General features: G+C 33.7%; 2 protein-coding genes across 8 annotated transcripts in view; one reads left to right on the top strand and one right to left on the bottom strand.

The window, feature by feature from the left end:
• Nucleotides 1-558: 558 nt before the first annotated feature.
• PFN (profilin) lies at nt 559-5,960 on the top strand. 2 transcript variants are annotated; one of them, NM_001043643.1, is given in 5 exon segments: nt 629-810; nt 3,947-4,118; nt 4,725-4,820; nt 4,823-4,824; nt 4,985-5,960. In NM_001043643.1, coding segments are annotated over 3 exon segments (379 nt in total). In that variant the 5' UTR covers nt 629-699; the 3' UTR covers nt 4,823-4,824; nt 4,985-5,960.
• Nucleotides 5,961-6,629: 669 nt separating this feature from the next.
• LOC101741121 (uncharacterized) overlaps nt 6,630-17,445 on the bottom strand; it is a 150,264-nt gene continuing 139,448 nt past the window's right edge. For all 6 annotated transcript variants that reach the window (XM_062668262.1, XM_021351206.3, XM_038021767.2 and 3 more), the window contains 2 exons: nt 17,310-17,381; nt 6,630-7,321 (listed from right to left, as the gene is read on the bottom strand). In XM_062668262.1, the coding sequence (XP_062524246.1) occupies nt 7,233-7,321; nt 17,310-17,381 (161 nt within the window). In that variant the 3' untranslated portion in view covers nt 6,630-7,232. The remainder of the gene's footprint in view (nt 7,322-17,309; nt 17,382-17,445) is intronic.

Raw genomic sequence — 17,445 nt, forward strand, 5'->3', positions numbered from 1 at the left:
ACATTTTCCCAGTTTCAAACATAGCAACAACATAGAAGCAAGCTAGTAACCAAGTTACTGGAAATTTATTAGTCCAAAAATGTATTAAAAGATACGGTCAAAATTGTGTTGATTTCAACTCCAACCAATAAATTGATTAAAATGATGAATATTTCATTCATCTATCATATTATTATCTTTTACCTGATACCACCGTATTTTTGAATGAACTAGTTGGAGATATTGCTTTTTTGACTTTTCTTTAAATATTTTGGGTCATTTCAGTGTCACTCACCTAAAGCAGTTCTGGGCTTTAAAAAGGTTTTGGACAATGTAAAAAAAATTAAGAGGTCACCAACAAGTCCCAAAAAGGCTTATAAGTATAACTAAGTAACCCTGATATGTAAGACTAGTTTTATGATAAATTAATTGTTTAATACTCCAAAAATGGTAACTAAATTTCATCAATTGCATGCATGAAATCGTAGTCGATGGTATTAGTTATTAGTGTCGTGAACGAGAATGTCATGTTAAATTTATTTTCATCGATTGGCTTTTCTGGATTTTCTGTTATGTTGGCCAAAACTCACATCCGGTTGACTTAGTAGCACCGCTGCCATTTTGAAACGGCAGTGCTTTTTGTTCGTGTGGAGCGTTTGCTCGTTGTGAGGAGTATCTTGTGTTTAAGTGTAGTTTTATTTTTAATTGAACTTAATCAAAATGAGCTGGCAAGATTATGTCGACAAACAGTTAATGGCATCTAGATGTGTCACAAAAGCTGCCATTGCCGGTCATGATGGCAATGTGTGGGCAAAGTCGGAAGGCTTCGAAGTAAGTTGCTTTTTATATAAAACCAATATTTTTATAGGCATCAAGAAAAACCTTTCAATGTACTGTTTTTTTGGAACAGTTGTCGATACTAGAGTAATACGTTGAAAGTATGACTAATAGATTCTCTATTCGACAAGTTTGACAAGATGGCGACATGTGGAATCCAAAAAATTGCATTAGATCACGTAAGAATTTGGGTAGAACACTTCAAAACCTTATGGTGTGTTGTTTTTTATGCTTGCCTATTCTCTATAAAATATATAACCGTCTTATCGTTCTTAATTATGAAGATTGAGAAACCTTCCAGACAAAAAGCCGGCCGGTTTCTTACTGCGATGTAAGAGGCTAGGTCAGGTTTTTTATAAGAAGACTATTTAGTTATGTTATTGAACGTTCTTAAAGTTCTTATATAGATGAACTCAAGTATATATTATAACTTAATATTTTTAGCAGCTGGAAAAATGAGTCATCATTTATTTAATAGTTCAATAACTTAGCTAAAGCAATTTATTTATTTCTTCACATTATGTAAAGATAATAATAAAATAACGTATCCTGGAAAGCTATTAAAAAAAAGGCATTTTATCACAGGTAAGTGTAGTTTAAAAGTAACCATTTATATAACATTTAATATTCATTAATTGTGACTATTCCCTTGATCTTGATTTATAAAAGTTAAAAGTTATTTTAATCTTGACAAAGGCAAAGAAGAACTGGTGTTAAGCAGTACTGAAACATGCTAATAGATATCATATTTCAATCTACCACTTCAGTCGAGATCCAATTCTTGATTGCTTTAGAATAACGAAAAAAAAATTGACACATCAAGTGGTTACCAGGCCCTAAACTACAATTTCCTCGTGGAAACCAGACTGAAATACATTTACATATGCCTATATTGAAATTAAATACCCAGGCTTGGTCAGAAATATTTGTCTTTGAGAATCAAAACATCTACTCTGCAGTCAAGTTAACTGCTGTATCAGCAAGTTCCAATAGCAATATCCAGCAATAATATCCATCAAAACCTTCAAATTCGAACACATACTTTAGTAAGCAAGATATTTTGTAAGATTCCATATGACAGGGATATCTTGTAAGGCTATTAGGCATTTCTTCATATTGGATCTTTTGTGAACACAGGCAGGTAAAATAGGGTTGAATCCTTACATTATTACATAAAGGAGATTTTGATTTCAGTATTAAATAATTATTTATACTGAGATGACCTCTACACTAATAATCAATTGACTTGTTGATATTTATTTAATATTTAAGAATAAAATGCATCAAATCTCCTCTTGAGTGTAGATGGAATAGCCTCTTAGGTTACCAGCAATTATTTAGGCAAAAAACATCAACTAGCACCTGGTTGCTTGAAAGACTGGAGATTTGGTAGAGATTAGAGATAATTCAACTTGTTCCAACAACATCACTCTAAAATTTAATATATAACTAGGAGAAAATAAATTCTCAAAACTGGTAAAATATGAAAATTCCTATGAAATGTATAGAATTAGAGATTTTTATTCCAGTCATGTTCAAAAAGTCAATGAGAACAGGTTTTGAGAAAACTGAAACTGAATTCAGGATAATTTGCTTACTTTTTTTGTTTTTGTGGAATTTCACTAAAAAATCTGTGTTTTTCATAGTGGTGTTGGGATGTACCTCCCCAAATATTGTTTTTACTCAGAGAGTGCAGAGGAGACTTCATTTAAATATCAGAAAACAAAAAAAATATAATAAAAATTTGTGATGTATAATTAAAATAAACAAAATAATATAATAATATCATCATTTTATTATCAATTTCATAAATTATTTCTTATTTAAAGGGAATGTTTACAAAACCTCTATTTGTGTTTTTTTTATTGGTTTGTGATTGATAGATTACAAATCAATCAATCTATTTTAATTTATAAATTATTGTGGACAGAGGTGTGATAAATCTGAAATATGTATATTCAATAATATTCCATCCAAGTTAATTGAGATCAAATTTTGGCCACTGGAATCATATTGACGCTTGAAAGGCAAACGTGACTAAGCGACAATGTGAACTTTACAGTAGACTAATTTAAAGTTGAAATACCTGAAAACTAAATTTATTTTAACGAATCCAGCTGTAGTAGAATCTAGCTAGTAGCTGTAGGATTGAAATAATTTTCATAGACCTAGAAATATATTTTTTTTGTGCATCAAATATGGTTATTGCCTATCATTTATGTACAAAGCAGTTATTGTCGCTTAGTCACTTTTGCCTTTCAAGCGTCGATATTTTAACTGTGCAAAAGTCTTGGTCTAATTAATTGGCTGAAATTAAATTGGCAAAATAATCCTTAATTCTAATACAAAGTAAATAAGACCAACAACAAATAACGAGTCAAAATAAAAATATTTAGTAGTTCTGAATTTAGTCTTTATTAAATTATTGAAGGATGGGGAGAGTTAGTACAAATAATATATAATAATTGCATAGCTATAATACTTAGTGAGAGTAAAGATATGTATCTATATATCTGACATTGCAGAATAAATATATTAAAGTTGAAGACTATGAACGTTTTACAATAATCTTATTTTCTTTACAGTGTTCTTTAAGTTATTTGTTACTATACTTAATGGATATCTGATATTAAATCTTTTTTATGATAGTCTTTAGTAACAAGGTTTACAAAAGATGGTTCATGAATTTTTGTAATAAATGAAATCATCAATATATATAAACGATTTTATTATCTAAATATCAAAAAACTGTACAGCACAAATGGTACAAAAAAAATATGACAATGTAAATTTGACTAGTTTTCTTTTTCATTGGAGTTAAAAAGTTTACTTATACAGATTTCAATTATGATTCAAGTAATTGCTATTAATTACTTCATGTCAATTGATACAATATTGCTACATTAGTAATGTAACAATATTATGGAATCTTGCCGCCCATAGGCTAGTGGTAACCACTTAAAATCAGACAGGCCATGGGTTTGTCTGTTTATTTACACTGTTTAAAATTTAATACTATTTAATTTCTAATGTCTTAAAAAACATTCACTGTTCGGTACAAAGTATAGAATTAAATCACTTTGATGATTTAAAAATGCTGCATTAAACTAAGATAACTTTTTTTCGTTAGATTTCAAAAGATGAAGTGGCGAAGATTGTGGCTGGCTTTGAGAATGAATCACTGCTAACGAGTGGCGGCGTGACGATAGCGGGCACGCGGTACATCTACCTCAGTGGCACAGACCATATCATCCGCGCGAAGCTTGGCAAGGTCGGCGTGCATTGCATGAAGACACAGCAAGGTAATTAGTAGAATTCGAAATTAAGAAAATCTTTTTTAAGAAAAAGAAAGAAACATGGATTCACCTACTGAGTATTCTATAGTCCTACAGTGACAGAACATTCATAGATATATATGACTATGATGCATTTTGTGGTATTTGTAAAATTTTATGAAAGCAAAAAAACTTTTTAATTTTACATTTGCCCAAAAGAAATTGCTGGGGTAGTGGTCGATAACCTTGTCAAACAAAAGAGGCAAATATTGGTAACACAGTTGAAATTTATTCAAAGAGCCATTCTTTAAATATAATTAAATTTTTATTACCTTGTTTAAAAAAAAAATTAGAAGGCAAAATAATGAGTAATATTGTAATCGTATCATATAGTAACAAGCATACACCGTGCCTGAGCTTAAACATTTGGCATTTTCGCTAAACATTCGTATTTTTAAAACCAATAGTTGTTTGATTTAAGTTGGTAATGCCATCTACAGCATAACAGCCTCCACAAACTAAACTAAAGTGAAGTTGGTATTGTTATTGATTTCACTGTTAAGTTTGTCCAGTGCCAACATCATAGTAATAAAATTGAAAAATAAATGTATTACATGGATCATTTTGTTTCAGCTGTGGTCATTTCTCTCTATGAAGAACCCATCCAACCTCAGCAGGCCGCATCTGTCGTGGAGAAGTTAGGAGAATATTTAATTACCTGTGGTTATTAGAGGTGCGATTATTGAATTCTAATTAATTATATATAACATTAGTTACTTAGTTATACACTTTATTCTTTCAGTGGTTTAAAGTTCCTTACAAAAGAGTATCTCAAGAGTGTATTTTGAATGCATTGTTTATTTATTTATACTTAAAGTAATTATTGTTTTCAGGTCGAAGCTCGCCGTGATCTAAGAGTACTATAAGATAATATTTTTTCCACGGGGAAATAAGTAACTGCATTTTGTATATTCTATAAAGTGATAAGAGGACCGTTCATTTGTTTTGATATTCGATAAATTATGGCGGCGTAATCAGTGTGATGAGTTTAGTGTGCACATGTGATTATTTTGTGGATTCTGGACCCTTTTTATACGCTCACCGTCTCCTCAAAATAATTATTACTGCATAATGAATTAAATTTGTATTAAAATTTTGCTTTTATTGACCAGTCATAGTGAAGCATTTTTAGCTTTGCATAGCTGATCTCAAACAAAGCATGAAGTATAGAGATTTTTAGGCTTCTTATCAAGCATCATTGTACGTAAGTAACTTCACGGACTGCTAAGCTGTTGTTCAGTTGGACATAGCACAAAAACGGTATAGCTTCATGATTGTTTCTTGTACTGATGCTTGAAAAGAATTTGTAATAACCACATAATGAAATTACTGTAACAACATTTTACAACATTATATATATATATAATTATAAATAAGCATACATCTAAGGGCTTGTTACAAATTTAAAGGCACTGAAACCCAAGTATTACAATTTTAATTAAAAATCTCTAGTCCCACTGGAACCATCGTGTGAATTTACATCCAAGCACAAGCGGCGGCAGCGCAGGACTCGCGCCGTAATAACCTTTTGCTATTTCAAAAATCTGCTATGCTTTGTTTTTATTTTTGCCGCATTTTATAATCATATTATGTAGTAGAACATAAACATTTTGCATTCTGTTTAAAACTGTCTTCTTAGCTGCAGACAATAGAAGCGCTCAATTAATTACCCTATAACCTCAGAAAAGGCTTGCAGAAATCGAAGGGTGCATATTGTTTATATTTGATATTACTACTATAGCTTTGTACATTGTTTCTGATAAGCGATGGGAACTGTGTCTATCTGATAATAAAATGATTTGTATTATATCTTGTTGTTTGATTTATAACTACATTCTTAATTAAAATTCGGTTACAATATTTATGTCGTAAACCAAGTTTCAATTGACAAAACATGTACTTCTTGTCTTAAAAACGGTATAATAATCGAAGTTTATTATTTTCATTTCGATTCAGAGTTCAATTCGTACCTAAGTAACGTGTGGACTATTGTGATTGCTATCCGCAAACAATGGTTGATAATTTGGCAAGTACTGTCGACCTCCATCGAACAGAGGGAAAAAGCAGTGACAATACTTTAATGAATCAATATTTGAATTCTATAAAGTTGATTGGTTAATGGATATACGTAACCCACATGGGTGCTATAAAAGGTTTATTCATGCGTTCTCTTTCAAGCCCAGTAGATCCATAATAATATGAAATTTCAACCTCCTGTAATGAGGTGGGGGAAAGAATGTACCATGCGATATGTATAGGCTTTGGTGGGTCTGCTTCCCACCGAAATGAAAACGAATAGAAGAAAAAAGAACAGTAAATACTAGAAGATAATGTATAATTATTTACTTATATGACATCTGCATCATGAATAAAACATCTGAATGCCTTTATAGTTGTCAAAACTATGTCCTGCTACGTGCACTTTCAATTGATAATATTGTTGGTTTGTTCGAAGATTGGTGTAATAAAAAGCAGACATTCTAATTAACATTATTTATTTAATGTTGACAAATCTACAATAGTAAGAGTTAAGTACACTCGAATACAAGGAATTGTCGATTGGTATAAAATGTTAGATTTGTAGTAATAATACCTTGCTGATCTTGGTTCTTTATAAAGTACACTTCAAGATCGTAACTAATTGATTGTGTTGAAATATTATACTGTAGTGTTACTTATAGAATAATAAAATCAAAACTTTACTCGAAATTAGCAAACAGGCTAAAATGAATGCCATATTTTTATTCTACTTGGTTATCTACATTTCTACACTTCTATAAGAAATTATTGAATTAAATACAAACACGAGTTAATTCTTACAAATAAATTATGTCGAATAACCATTCAAAAACCAATATACACGTGTTAATCAAATATTATATTGCAATTTTTACGTAACTTACTTTAGAAAGATGATAATGATATTGCAAGCAATTCAAATTCAAGTTCTGTAAATGAGAAAATCATTTTACCCTTTCATAAATACCCAATGATTTATAATTCGCCATCGTACTAGATGTGTTGAAATACTAAAGCTTCCTAACGACTTAATAGTAAAATTATCGTAATTTGGTCAATTTTTCACGGGTGTTCCAATGAATAATGGCGCGATTTCTTCCAGAGACTTCTGAAAAATCCTTTTCGTTGTTTTTGACCTGGGTGTTCCTCTCCTGTTGAAAAAAAAACAAAAGATTAGTGTATTCACAAATTTTTTAGGTATTTGTTAAGATGCCACTAATCGATTACATAGCAGCTATACTCTTACAAAAAAAAGTACTAAATAACAAGTGTTACAACCGAATGCGCAAAAAGCGTTCTTATTTAGTTACAAAAATTTTCTTCCGAATTAGATGTATGTATTAATCGCATTCGTAGCACCTCTTGACTAATGGGATATATAGGCAATGTAAGTTTAAAAAATCCCTTTCTTTATTATGATTGGAATATAAATAGGTAATTAACCCTTTGACTGCCATGTGGGTCAACGATGCCCTACGTGGATCACTGAAGTTATTACGTTGATTTCTGTTAATAAGCACCTGGATTGACTAACGTTGACTTTAGTTTGTTAATGTATGTTTTAGTATTTTAGGTCTCCTAGTGTACTAGATATTCCGGCGCCTTTGTAACCGAAATCGACATAATTACTTCAGTGCTCCGCGTAGGGCACCGGTGACCTAAACGGCAGTCAAAAGGTTAAAGAGATATTTGAAGTATTTGAACCATCAATTCCATTGATTTGAAGGTTACTGGTCACATCAGATGTTAGCCGTAGCCGTAATTAAAATAGGTATGCTTCTTAGAATCGCAAAAAGTAAGTCACTAATGGCTCAGACAAAAATAACTGGGTAAGCAGTAAGAATCCAGCACGTGTCCTAAATATTTTGCACGCTTCCTAAAATAGATTTACCACATTTAATATTGTAGCAAAGCATTATAGTTAGGTGGTATTAATGCTGTCTTAGTAGATTTTAAGATAATATATATTTACAAGTATACAATACCAGCTTGGTAATTTTTAATATTTAGTAAAATAAAGAAAATAAATAAACTCGCGAAACCAATTGTAAGGGGTTTTTCCTAATCACCACATTTATCGACTAAACTCTATTTTCGGTCTATTTTGTACATACTGCGTCATCGACTACACTATTTGTGGCTAACATAGAGGAGGTCGGGTTATTTCAAGTTCACTGTTTAGACTCCCCGCAAAGATAAGAACAACATGTTGTGCATTATTGAAATATAAAAACTTATGCCATTCTGCACATTGTATTAGACGCCTTTTAAGCAAGTATTTTATTAAAAGGAGCTTTTATTTTGTTCCATCTAAACATCAATTTAGGTATCAGAACATTTATCAAAAAAAGTTTTAGTCTAGAGATTTTAGTTTTATTTAAACTTAAAAACTCAAAAATTGCACGCTTCTGTCCACAGAACATGGAAACATATTTAGCGTTAGCTCTTAATTTCGGCATGTAATCAAAAAAGGAAGCTTTAAATTGATTACTAATTGAATTATCAAATATTCTATTTTTAAATTAATGAATCGACTATTATTCGAGGATTTATTTGAGCATTCGTATTAACGCAGTCGGAGAAGTGATAAGAGGGGCGCAAGGCAAGCGGGGTTCAAGCGTGCGGGATGTAGGGGTCGATGACACGTCGGTGAAGGGCAGTGAGGTCGGTGCGTTCGCTTTCGTAGGCGCGAGGCGGGCGGCGGCGCGCGGCGATGTCGGCCCGTATTGATCGCAGCTTCACAGCACAGCCTCCGCAGTCGACACGAGCTACCTACTTGGCTCCTATTACAGCTACTTATATTATTTCATTCGGTTAACCAACACCAACAGAAATACATTTATTTGACAATGCCTACTAATTATCACATTACCGAGAAGCCTTTTACTATGATTTAAATATTATCCAAAATAACTTAAATTTTCCGTTTATTAAGTTCGATCCTTTTATTGTTTTAAGAATGTAACAAACGAGCCCTTAAACTGCTTAGTGTTTCATTGAACTTGTTGGTTTTTTTGTCTTATTTGTAACTTCCTCATTTGATAACAGTTCTTTTTTCGTATTAATAATGATACCACTCCGCATCCCAATTATCCCTCTCAACCACTACAATATGCCAGATACTTTCGTTTTATAACACTATTTTGGATGTAAGGTGAGAAATGAGTCAGTGCGGAGTTCGCTCTATATCTGACTGATCATGCATTCTGCTTTAATAAATTGTTGAACCAATGCAATTGAAACTTTGTGTCAATGGGGTCTTGGCTTTATCAACCGCTCAACACTAGTGAGAAAACTTCACGACTTTAAATGTTCATATTCCATCCACTTTTCACTTAAATAAAAATCATTATAGAAGTTTCTCTCCGTGGGATTTTAATTTATTTATGGATACATTTATTTATGTGCAGTTGATTTTTTGTTGAATGTTATCTTTTACATCCATGTTGTATGAAGTTTTCGGGTAAAACTGTGACACTAACATGAAAAAATATGTATAAAAAATACATTATTGCTTTTTAGCCAGATAAGTTACTTTGACATTTGACGCTATGGAACCCAAAAAAATATTGCGTAATTACTGTACACTGTCGTTTTTCCCCCCAAAAAATGTAACTCAAACACTAAACAATAATTATTTAATTAAAAGGAACGACACTAAACTGAATTACAAATGCGACATTCTTCTGCAAAATGTTGATAACCGCGCCCTAGTTTCAAATACCAATGTTAGTTGTGAGACTTAGGTTATCCTTAAAACTTCGACTGTACAATTAATTAGTGTCGATACAGCATAAAGGAAAATAAATACATATTTATTGGTAGGTTGCATGCATTTAGATGCAACCACCGCACGGTACCCGATATTATATCTATCTGAAATACGATATTCCAATGTATCTACCACATTCAGTTCACTATATTCAGAATAACTCTAGATGTCAGCTAGGCGATCTTAGGTACGCTGGCTTCTTCTGTTTCCTTTTGTATTGCTTTAAACGGCCCATGAACCACAAAAAAATTGCTTAAAATTTACTACCGGAACCCATACATAGCGCCACGTGAATGCCCCCACTAACTTTCAAACACCAGGCGGAAGTCTAAATCGTAAAGTATAAGAGCAGTTCAATTCTTCAAACCAAAGGACATGACTAATACGCGGTAGAGATAGATTGAACTGGAAATGCGTCCTACACCATCAATAATATGTTTAATTTGCGCCTAGATTCGTATGTAGAGATCAATTGTGGTAACTGCCTGAGTAACAGTTTTTGATTGATATCGAAATATGTTTTGTAACGATGGTGTTATTGTATTTTAAATATAATAGCAGGTATAGTTAGATCCTACCTACTTTAAATGTTCCTCATTATCTCAGAGTAGCGGATTGGTGAAATAGAGCATAGCCGAGTTCAATATAGCTTGATGTTGCAAAGTCATCAAAGGTTTCCCACAGAGCGGTCGGAGTATTTAATAAATATTGACTTAAAAATTAAAACTTTATTGGAAACTTTATTAACTTTATTATTGACAATTAACTTCAATAAATTATTAACTTTGTTCACATTTATTTTAGTAAACAATGATGGCAAACAGTGTTGTAAAATCCATAGGTGCTTGTTTTTTCTCCTACCTATGCTGTTAACCTCGTGGAGTTATGTCAGCGTAACCGGGCGAGTCGGTGAGCTCACGGCTCTAGCCTGACGACGTTGCTAACACTAGCCCTAGCAAGACCAGTGATTCGCAGAATCTGCCACCGGATCGGAAACGCGACCCATTGAGAAGATCCGGCGAGAAACTCAGTGGGCTGTGTCTGAGGGTTAATTTGCTCGCCAAGCCCTTTCGCAAACGACGGGGAGGAGCTTGGGGACCACGCTACAGTTTCTAAACGAAACTAGCAGTTATTAATTACTGCGAACGTAAATGCGAATTTAAGCCATTAGTTTTTAATAACGAAAGAGAATAATTTCTACCATACCGAAATATTTTAAGAGAAATAACAATTTTATTAGTAGGTGCTGATATAAATATTTTTCAGTGGCCTGAAATCCTTTTTCTGAACAATTTTAAACTCGATCTTGTGTGATCGATTTGAGATTAATCGGTTGCTCTAATCTTTGAATAACCACACGAAACAAAGTAGGTACTTACAAGAAAACGTGATATTTGTTATTCTGAGCACAGACATCACGATAATATAAGTGGACTTTATACATAATTAAGGGCATTGTTCGTCTTAATCAATGTTTTATTTGTTCATAATAATCGATATTGTTACAAAATTACTTATCATTGTCATTATGATATTCGAACGTTCTAACATAAGACGGGGTATGCACTGTTGAAGATGCTGCAGACCATACGCGATTTTAACACGATAGCTCGATGCACTAATTAGCAACGTGAAAGGCGAATAAACAATATTTACCGGTTGTGCAAAATGTAAAACTAATTGGATTTCAAAACGAGTGCATAGCAATACAGTAGAGAAACTGAACAATAATTTGAAAAATTAGCTTTCACCGAACGCGTTGCCAAAAAATTTCATGTTAAATTATTTCAAATAGAAAAAGTAGCTATCTATTCCGAAATTGTAAATTTAATTTAAATACAAAATTACAATGGTTTATTATAATCTGTTAATCGGCGGTATTTTATGAACTATATATAATATACCTAATAAAGTATATAAAACTAATTCACTTAACTCACAAATAAAATAAACTTTTGTTGTGGTTTAGGTACGTACTGGTTTTTTCTTGTAATTAAATTTTACAATAGTTTGAACAGCATGGAGTAGATAAAAGTCGAGCTTTTGGATTAACAGAGGAACCTCAATTCTTGCAAGTTTTGCCTTGTATATTTCATAAAGGGTAGCGGAATTCATGTTGCAATGTCTATGAGTTGCAGTAACCACTCATCACCAGACGGAATATAAGCTCGTTCAACGATCTAGCAACACAAAAGCATCAGGTGAGCCATACGCTCATCTGCCTACCAAGGCAATAAAATAAGAAATTAATCGGGACTAAATCGTTCGTAGCCTACATTTAATTCTTACAAATACATTAACAGAAGAACAGTAGATAACGTTACATTTTTATTGGCTTTATTTTTAAGTGTCTAGCATTCGAAATATACTTTAAAAGCGATAATGAGTAAGGAGTTATCTAAAGAAAACTGACATTGAAATGTAGGTACACTTATGTAGCGGTAAAATATGAAAAGATGCGCATCATCCGCCTTTAGTTGTTTGTTTGTTTAAATATAGTTTTTAAGGTATTCGATCGAAAACCCCGACCAATTAATGTAAGTAACTTAACTAAGACCTTAGAAGTCATATCTCAGGGTGGGTGGTACCATTATAAATGTCAATGGGCTCCGGTAACCACTTAACACCAGGTGGGATGTGAGCTCGTCCACCAATCTATGCAAAAAACTATTGTTACACTATTTTTTGATTAATTGTTCTCATGTTTTAGGTTGGTACCGTGCGGGGTTATAGTACGTCCTATCACCAGTAATTATGTATACGTTAGCAATCATGTTTTAGTACCCAGAGAACGCTGTTGCCCACTCTTCGATGAATCCCATAATCGCCTTACGACACCTACGGGAAGAAATGGTGTCATGCTATTTTAGGTCGACACCATGCAGCCAATTTATGTAGATAAAATTGGTAAATACGTGTATTCGGTTATGTTATTGAAAGATCAAAAATAATCACGGGTAGCATTGGGACTTTACATTTAATTTTTTTATTTAGGTAATAGTTAGTTGAAGATATATTAGTATAGTATAGACCACTAACATTGTGTAATGTTGTAATAAAAAGTGGCGATCCCTCTGGTTTTTCAACGAATATTAAGCAATATGTGTTGCATGTTTCAGAGACAAGATAGAATCAGTTACATTCTTTTTATGTTCTAGAGAATGGAGATCGATATACGTACTGAGTTACACATATGAGGTTTGTAGTCTCAATTGCATTGAATTGAAGACTACTTTAATTGGAAGACATGGTATCGCGGCAGAACCAGGGATAATGGTACTTTGCCCTACAGGAATTACTTAGGAAAAACGAATTAATGAACAGTAGTAGCAGGTAGTACAGCTAGCTCAAGTTGGCCGGGATTGTATGCTCGACTTTAGCTTCTGTTAAATAGGACCTCAAAATCTTGTTGATATGTTTTTTTGTTCTAGCCTCAACTCAGTTGATGTCGAACGATTATACTCACTGGGTGTTGTTGTTCAGAATTTGTGTATTAAATGTGAGATTTGTTGAAATTGTTGTTAGCGGAACAAAATATCATATCAATACTACAACAAGTTGATGCGACAAGGTAAAAATTAGTCGGACTCTGAGTAATCAATATAAAATTATTCATCGTTACTATATTCGGTAACGGGTTGTGAATAAGCAGATAAATATGTAGTTTAAATCAATTACGGGAAAATTAAAGTATTATTAAAATGTAAACGAAAAAACACATTGTATCACTGGTTAGTCTCTGGGAAAGATGTTAACATGAAGATGTTAAAATAATAATTACAAACAAGCTTTGAATTGAGAAACAAGTTCGTAAAAAAGACAGACCAAATGTATTTGCGGCAAGCCGATATGAATTATTAATTGTACACAAACGGTAGGTAGGTACATATGTGCGCTGTAAGTAAGTTCGTTGACTTCACTACTATGACACTATCACGCTTGCGTTTATAATGAGTATTCTATCAAATTATTTACGCCACCTCCAGTCTTGAAATAAAAATGTAAATGGTCTTAATATATGTACATTACGTTATTAAAAAAGGTCGGGTTTCCAGTTGTATTGTTGGTACATTATCATAATTACCTTGGTAACTAATTTCTTTTGAATTTGTTAGCCGATTGTTATTACTAAATGTGTTATCGGTGAAACTGTACCATAAAATTTTGCGCCAACGCTGCTAAGTTTTGAGACGATAATTTTTTTAGAGTTCTATATTTTTTTGTATCTGTTTTCAACAAACACATTTTTAGTGAAAAATACCAACAGGTTGGACTTGATCTTTTAAGTCGATTCTGAAATTCATTCTGGCAAGTTCTATTAGCTATACATTTTAAAGTAGAAAAAAATACAAGACACCTAATACATTTGTATACACAAATAAGTATTAACACTGGAACCGATCCAAATTGTGTGTAAATCGCGTGTATGTTTACCAGCTGCTGTGGGCTAGGAATAAACATAAAAGCCAATAGGCGTCTATAAAGGCGTTAAAATCAGAGGAAATACCTACTAGCCGCTGGAGTTTTGTAATCCGATCTTGCCAAATTCAGCATTTAGTTAATGTCGTCTTTTGGTGATCGAGCAACGACTGACAATGTCATTAACAACATTGAATAATTATAATAATAATTACATTGAATACATTACACTGCATTACATGAACATTATGGTAAGTTTTGTATTTGTTATGCCGCCAAAATGTATGTATGACATTTTTATTGGTATAGACGAAATCCGGGTGGGCTCTGAGAACGTCTGCACATTGGCAGCAAAAAACCGGGACAACACAATTGTCACTAATTAACTTCCTTTTTTTTCCTTATTCTAGTAACCTCGAGGGGCTATTCTAGATTCACCGAGCTAGTAGGTGAGCTCACGGGGCTCAAACCGAAGTGTTGCTAACACTGGCCCTAGCAAGAGCAGTGCTTCTCAGAATCTACCACCGAATCGGAAACGCGACCCACTGAGAAGATCCGGCGAGAAACTCAGTGGGCTGTGTCTATGGGTTAATTTACTTGTTGAGTCCTTCGTCGCAAGCGACGGGTTCGGCGAGGACGGTGACGAGTGCTTGAGGTGCCTAAAAGCACCGTTAATGGATCGGGAGGATTCGTAATGACGTGTTTAGGGCAACGTCAACTGTTTACCATTCGGTCCACAGGATCGGGTATGTAATTTCCGGCGGCCACGACAAAAGGGTTTTCGTGTCGTGCCATCTTCCCAAAGTGACGCTATGATGCCGACTGTATATACTTACTGCGTCGAGCTCCAGATCATCATGGAGATTCACATTCCTTAGCAACCATGGTGGTCCGACGGTTATTTTGCAAAAAGGGGATTGAATGATTTGAAGGGGTTTCAAGTTAGCGCGGGCCGCGTGAGCGAATACTACACTTGCATAGGTCATTAATATAATCTCAACAAATACATAGACCTGAACACTAGTGAACGGATTTCACTTTATGATAATGTACGAAGAGAAAGCATGAGAGTCCTATTTCGAAGTTGCATTTCTGTTACAACAAATTTTCGAATTGAAAATTAACTTTTTCCTCTTTGTGACATGTTTTTTTTTTGTAGACGGTTAAGCATTTAACTGATAAAGTAGGCGCGACGTTATCTATGCTGACGATAGGGACTCAACAATTAACGAATACCTAGAGACTTGTATCATACATTCACATAAAGCAGTAATGGACTTGAGGACACAACCAATTAGTGAACAGTTCACTCCGTCCGATATAGTGGAGTTTGTTGTGTAGGTACATGATGTCATCTACTCATAAATTCTTGCAATGTTAAGCGTTTTCTGGGATAAAATATTTATGACTTAGTATAATAATAATAAAGCTCAGATCGTGTTAAATTTATTTTCAAATATGTATTCGGAATTTAGTCTTTAAATTATTTGAAGTTTCTATAGTGTTCTATTCGTTCTATCTCGTCAATTTTTTTTTGTATTACGCACACTTTGGATCGGTAAGGGTTGAAGTATTGATTATTCGCAGACCGCCTACTCTGTGAGTCAAGCTAGACTTTTTATTCGCATACGTCGGGACGCGAGAAACAGTCTCCAATGCTATTGACTGTATATTTAAGTATTTTGCTAATATATTACCGCTGTGAGTAATCAAGAACGTACTTAGGAAAACTTTGTATACAAAGGACTCTCATGAAACTGAAATCATAATGGCTAGTGCCCAGTCACGCAGCTGTGAAGGCACGTGTAATGCGGAGGTAAAATTGCATTGACATTTCATACAAACTTTGAATTAGCCAGTCGAATGCGCCCTAGGCAGAATTAGGGTTCGTTCAAAAATAAAAACATTACAAAACACTAGGGAAAACAAAAACTATTATGAAAACAATTCTCTTATCAAATTACAGTAATAGTTATCGTTATGAAATAGTAACGGAGCTTAGGCACGATAGACGGAAGTCCAGATATGAGGGCGTTGCGTTCGTTCTGTTGATACAACACGTCCATCATATCGAAATTGTTTCCATGTTCCATTATCAAACCGCTGTAGTACTACAAGCCGCAGTGTCTTTTAGTAAGCTATAATACATTTATTGTACAATTTATTAATAATACTCGTATAATCGAACTGAGTGGTAGCCAACTACTGCTACGTACCACGATAAGAGCAATTACATTGTTATTGTGTATTAATTAAATAATCTAATTAAATAATGTAACACGTTCGTTATTAGTGTTCCTGTTATTGTAATCATTTTGTAACAAAGACACAAACAAGGACGTGCCTTAACACTAGATCTATGTGTTAATTACTGGCCGCTAAGGATGCGGAGTGATTCGTTGATCCGTAACTCATCATTGACAAAAGAAAACTGCGTCATCGAAGTAATATTGCTTAAATCATATCCGATATATCGTCCGATCTAAGTAGTTTCCATGTCTTAGAAATTCGTAACCGTTTTGCTTATAATAATCGTGAATCGCGATGTCAAATATAGATTGTAATTTCCGCAAAATGTGTGGCATAATGGGGTGTCCCGGTGTCTCTGCAGCGAGGGGTGCGGGGTGCGACTGCGCGGCGCAACCCCCGGAGACGCGAACCTCCCGCCCCGGACACTGCTCCCCGCGGGTGTTGGCCCCTCGATTCCCCATTCGAAACTCGATTATTAAACACTCATTCAAGCATTCGTATTTACGACTATAGCTGCAAACTGATTATTATCATCTTCGTCAAAGCTAAATCTGTGCGGTTGAAAACTAAATTTGCTCAAAATTGTAGGAGCGCTATTAATACCTAATAATTTCTTCAGTATACGTTTTAGCAGTACCTCTTACCTATGAAAGCAAATCATTATAATTAGTTTATATGTAACATAAAACGTAACTCACCATTCGCAGACCGAGCTGCTGGTGATGTTGCTTCTTTGTTTCGGGAATTTTCTTTCTCCTTGCCATTGTTGCCTGAAACAACGTAATATATCAATTAAAGTATTCAAAAAGTCTTAATGCTTTATGTAAAAACCTA

The sequence above is a fragment of the Bombyx mori genome, chromosome 4, assembly GCF_030269925.1.
Source record: "Bombyx mori chromosome 4, ASM3026992v2".
Lineage (NCBI taxonomy): Eukaryota > Metazoa > Arthropoda > Insecta > Lepidoptera > Bombycidae > Bombyx > Bombyx mori.

Excerpts from the sequence above, each read along its gene's own strand:
- PFN (XM_062677082.1), top strand. The coding sequence starts at position 700 with ATGAGCTGGCAAGATTATGTCGACAAACAGTTAATGGCATCTAGATGT. Across the intron at positions 811-3,946 it reads CAAAGTCGGAAGGCTTCGAA|ATTTCAAAAGATGAAGTGGC; the intron begins GTAAGTTGCTTT and ends TTTTTTCGTTAG. Across the intron at positions 4,119-4,724 it reads TTGCATGAAGACACAGCAAG|CTGTGGTCATTTCTCTCTAT; the intron begins GTAATTAGTAGA and ends ATTTTGTTTCAG.